The sequence below is a fragment of the Chinchilla lanigera genome, unplaced genomic scaffold, assembly GCF_000276665.1.
Source record: "Chinchilla lanigera isolate Chin_1 unplaced genomic scaffold, ChiLan1.0 scaffold00140, whole genome shotgun sequence".
Lineage (NCBI taxonomy): Eukaryota > Metazoa > Chordata > Mammalia > Rodentia > Chinchillidae > Chinchilla > Chinchilla lanigera.
Window position 1 is genome coordinate 1,847,227 of NW_004955541.1, and position 5,388 is coordinate 1,852,614.

General features: G+C 55.7%; 1 protein-coding gene across 1 annotated transcript in view; it reads left to right on the top strand.

Annotated features, from left to right (window-relative positions):
* The first annotated feature begins 5,161 nt into the window (after positions 1-5,161).
* Map1lc3b (microtubule-associated protein 1 light chain 3 beta) overlaps positions 5,162-5,388 on the top strand; it is a 15,807-nt gene continuing 15,580 nt past the window's right edge. The window contains exon 1 of the mRNA XM_005411002.2: positions 5,162-5,364. Coding sequence (XP_005411059.1) covers positions 5,325-5,364 — 40 coding nt within the window. The 5' untranslated portion in view covers positions 5,162-5,324. The remainder of the gene's footprint in view (positions 5,365-5,388) is intronic.

Genomic DNA, 5,388 nt, shown 5'->3' on the forward strand with positions numbered 1-5,388 from the left:
CCCCCGCCCGCGCGCGCGCCCCGGGCTCACAGCTGCTCGCGGCCGGCCCGTCCGCAGCGCGTCCCCTCCGCACCTGGGCAGGAGCATCCCCCCGGTGTGTGCGGCCCCGCCCCGGGCCTCGGCAGGGGCCCCTTCTAGAAAGCGCTCCAGACCTTCGCCGGGGGACAAGGGCCCCTGCGTTACCGACCCGCCTTATGTTGTATTACAAACGCGTGTTTGTCAGCTGCCTCTCTGGATACATCCCTGCCGCCTCTGTGCCGGCAAACAACGTCACCAGTGAGTGCGTATTGACTGAATGTTTGTTAAATGAACGAGAAGAGCGGGCTGAACTAACAGGGCTGGAAAGCGGTGCTCTTCAACCAGGCGGGTGCAGAGAGCCTGGTGCGCTCCAACAACGGAGATGCAAGCTCAGACAAGCCCGTACAGAGCTGTACGACGAGTAAGTTAGTTATCTAGCTGAGACGGTCTCGCTATGTAGTCCAGGCTGGCCTTGAACTCACTATGTAGCCCAGGCTGGCCTTCAACTCATAGGATCCTTCTGCCTCAGCCTCCGAGTGCTGGGCTTACAGGCGAGCGCCACCACGCCCACGTACTCCACAAGGTGTTTACGGAATGCCTGACTGGCCAGTGTATTATGTTCTGTGTCCCTAAATTACAAAGTGTGACCTCGCCCTGTGTGTTCCAGTGGATTAAAACAAACAGAAAACCCACCTGCCCAGAGAACGGCCCCGCACTAGGACCGGGGCATAAAACATAATTTTCCCTGGAGGAGCTTAGAGTGGGTCACACACAAGGTAACTTGGCTAAGGCTTCCCCTTTCCTACAAGCCTACACTGTGTGATTTGCGATGTCCAGCACACGTATGTCTGGAGCTAAACACACAACATGCTTCTTCTCCGTGGCGACACTAGATTCAGCTAGTGTCGATCCTCACACGGGGCATCCGCTTTCTTCTGCTCCCGGGTGCAGCTCAGCTGTGGACTGTGCCCAGCCTTCCAGCGGCTCTGGGCTCCGTCCCAGCTCCACAGACGGATGCACGTGCGTGTTACAGGAAGTCAGGAAGCGACCACAGGAGGAAGGGTCTTTGAGGGAGCCGCCGCTGCACACCCCTAGCTCAGCCATTAGGAAAAGCAAGCAAGGCCTTGGAGGCAAAAGCAGTAGGAAGCAAGAGGCCCTGGGCAGATGGGACAGCTTGGAGGCACCGGAGGAGGGCGCCTGTCCCGGAGGAGAAAGAGGAGACAGACAGACTGCAAACTCCTGGGAGGAGGCCAGTGAGGCAGGCCCAGGGGTGACGCAGAGCCCGAAGCAGTTGCCGGGAAGCCAGCTCAGCTCCCTGGGCGCATGGGGCGGGGAGGCACTGCATATGCAGATGACTGACTGCACCTGGCCCAGGCTAGCTGCTGTCCATTCGGTACCTGATATTCATAGGTGTCATTGCAAGCAGCCCGGCAAGTCTACAACCTGGCAGACATTACTGCCCAAGACAAAGCCACTTTTGCATCGTTTTTTAATTTTTAAAGATTTTTCTTTGACAAAGCCTTTTTTTTTTTGTTTTTTTTGAAACAGGATCTCACTATGCAGTTCAAGCTGGCCTTTAGTTCATTTTGTAGCCCAAGCTGGTCTGGAACTCCCAGTGATCTTCCTGCCTCAGCCTCCCGAGTGCTGGGATTACAGGCATGGGCCACCACGCCCAGCAACAAACCATTTTTAAATACGTTAAAAGTACGGTGTTTTGACAGAAACTGGTAACGATGGTGCACAAAGGGGTGTAGGCGTGAATGGCTGAAAACACCCGAGTGGGAAAAGGTGCACTTGGGCACCACGCGATGGCGGAAAGGTGTCCGAGAAGCCTTTGCTGGTGCCAGCATGGAACTCTTACACATGGAGCCCTCTTTAGATGCGTCCTAAACGCCTGGACAACCCCTTACACAGAACTGCACCTTTACACGCAACGACAATGCGGGGTACATTCGTGATCCTCCTGCCTCAGCCTCCCAAGGTGCTGGGATTACAGGCATGCACCCCCGCACCTGGCTGAACTTTTAGAACTGATAACTTAGAAGGAAATAAACACAAGATACGGTAGGGCACCTTTTTCAACTGGCTGCCAGAAGAAAATTCGCTGAAAGTGTATTTCCCGGACTCAGAAGTCTGCAGCGCGTTCCCTGCCTGCGCCAATGCGCAGAAGCGACTTCCCCGCCTAGAGGTGGGGGGACTCGCACCCGAGGCTGGGAGAAGCCCAAACTGCCCCGCGGCGCCCTAACGCCCTGAGGGCGCCGCGGTCCACAGCCGCGCCAGCTGCCCACGAGGCCACGTGAGCCGCTGTCACCCTCGGGCGGAGTCCTTCCCAAAACAGCCGGCGGCGGCTCTGGTGCAATCAATGTTTGTTTACTTCTTCGGGAGAGCAGGGCAGACACTGCGATTGATTGGACAGCAGGCCAATAGCCGCCCCGACAACAAAGCCGGGCCAATCACAGAGTGGCGAGGGCGGGCCGAGCCGACCGCCTCGCGGCCCGGAGCCGGGCCACCGCCCTCCATCTTGAGTGTGGCAGAGGTGGCTCCTTCACCAGACCAGGTGGCTGAGGAATAGGGCACGATTCAGGAAGTTCCTAAGGAAAACGTCGACTGTGTTTACGTGAAAGACGTTTTATGGTTTTGTTTGCTTTAGAGACAGGGTCTCGCTATGTAGCCCAGCCTGGCCGTGAACTAAGCCATCCTCCTGCCTCAGACTCCCTAGGCTGGGATGACAGGTGCACCAACACTCCATCCTGAAAAGATACGTTCTTGCCTTTCTTGTCCGGATGGATTAACTCCTTGCACGCACAGACGATGGTGTGCAATACCTCACGAGCGATATTCACACATCCCTGGACAGCATTCACCACACTGAGCTTACCCCCAACTGCGATCTTGTGCTCCCATGAAATGTTTCACACCTACTTAAGTACAATTCTGTTGGCAAATGTACACGAGGCTCTTTATATTTATTTTTATAGACGGGCGTGGTGGCGCACGCCTGTAATCCCAACTCTATGGAGGCTGAGGCAGGAGGATCGTTTTGAGTTCAAGGCCAGTCTGGGCTACAAAGTGAGCCCAAGTCCAGCCTGAACTGCACAAGGAGGCTCTGTCTCAAAAAAGGGGAAAAAAAATTGTATTTGTATTTGTATATGAATAAAGATCAAATGTAACCCACGTATTACTGGTGTAAATGTGCTGTTCCTGACGTGGAGATGTGCTTAGGAGACATCTGAGACTGCCCATGCTTGGGGAGGTTTGGTACAGTTTCGTTTTTGTTTCTTGCAGCACCGGGGAGTGGACCCAAGGTCTCTGCTCTGAGCTCCATCCCCAGCCCTTTTTTATAATGCGACAGTCTCTTTCCTAAATGGCTAAACTGCCCAGGCTGGACCTTGGATCTGCAGTTTCCCTGCCTCAGCCTTCCAGAGTGCTGGGATGAGAGGTGCGCACCACTGTGTGGTGTTTTTATTCAGGCGGCTCTGAGAAGTTAGGGGCAGAATCAAAACATCTTTGCAAATGTGGACTTCGGTATTTCAAAGAGAAGAGAGCTGGATGTGGTGCCGCACACCTGTAATCCCAGCACTTGGGAGGCTGAGGCAGGAGGATTTCTGTGAGTTCGATGCCAGCCTGGGCTACATAGCAAGACCATGGCCCAGAACACACACACACACACACACACACACACACACACACAAAACCCCTAGCCCTACACTGCCACAACCTTTTAACAACGAATGGAGGCCTGGGGTGATTCTGTAAAGCTCTGATGAAGCCCGGGGGTGGGGAGGAAAACGAGCCCAGCTGCACCTCTCCTTGGACACAGGCCGGATATGGACTCTGCCCTTATCCGCTTCTTGCCTTTAGGACATGCTCCAACTGAGAAAGAAAAAAATCACTTTTTATAAAGTAGCAATTCAGCCAAGAAGGCACTCCGGGTCAATATTATAAAAATCTGGGAAAGGAAGAAACAAGCAGTGCACGCTCTCTTAAGACAGCAGAGCCGGCGTCTGTGTTTGGCACAAGACAAAGGACACAATAAAAACTTCCCGGATTGTTTTTCTCCGGTGCTGGTGACGGAACCCAGGGCATTATCAGTACCAAGCAAGGGCCGTGCCACTCAAGCCATTCCAGCCTTTTTAAATTTTTATTTTCAGATAGAGTCTGGCTAGGTTCTCAATCTGCCCTTGAATCTGAGACCCTCCTGTCTCAGCCTCCTGAGCAGCTGGGATTACAGATGTGCCTCACTGCACCCAGCTGATTTTTCTTCTTCAGTTTTCATGGAATAAATACAAAGCCACCAAGCAAGACATATCTTGGAAAGCACCCCATCCTGAACACACACTGGTACACCTGGAGCTTCGGTCTTGGGAAGGCAGATTCCTCGTACTGGATCGTTATTACCAGATATTTTTAAGGTAAAGAATGGACAGAAAGGAAAAACAGGTTGGGAAGGGCGTGGGATAGACCTGCGGCTTCGTCATCCTTTGGTGTGGGGAATCAGATCCTCATCACTCCCACATTTGTGATGTGCTGGGCTTCTGTATGACAGAAATGGCAGCTATGCAGGCCCGCGCCGACGCGCACTTAGTGTTGCCAAAGGACAAAATTACCCTGGCTCTAAGATTTTAATTGGCTTTATTACCGATTCTGCAATCAGGCAACACTTCATTCACGAAATGCAATACGTGATCCACTGAGCCGGCAGAAGCTGGTTTTGTTTTATTATCGATTGCTTTAGGACAGCATCTCACCGTGTAACGCAGGAGCGGGGGTCACAGGCGTGCGCCCCGCGCCCGGCCTCGCGCAGGGTTTAGAACGGAGAAAGGATGCGGGTGAAAGCAGGACGTCAGTGCTGACTGGGGCAGAGGAGCCACCCCAGACCAGCCTCGGCACCAGGGTCACCCGCGCGAGGCTTCGCCTGCCTGTCTCCCAGGGGGTTCCCGCTGGCTGGGGAGGACCAGATCGGCCCCGGCCCAGGTGTCGGCCCGGGTGTCGGGCACGCGCGGCGCACGACCGTCGCCGGAGGAAGGACCAACTACCCGAACCTCACTGCCGCAGCACTACCCACTTCTGCGCATGAGCGGCGTGCGCCTTCCCTGCGCGCACGCGCAGGCCCGGCCCCGCCCCCGAGGCTGCGCGCTGCACCGGGATCCGCCACGCCCGTCATGGCGGCCGCCCAGGCCGTCTCTGGCCCCGCCCCGTGACGCGGCGTCGGCCACCTGACCCGGCTGCGGGCCGAGGAGACACAAGGGAAGTCGCCGTCGCCGTCGCCGGATCCGGAGCCGTCGCTGCCCCCGGACCCCAGCACCATGCCGTCGGAAAAGACCTTCAAGCAGCGCCGCACCTTCGGTGAGCGGACGCGCCGGGCCGGGC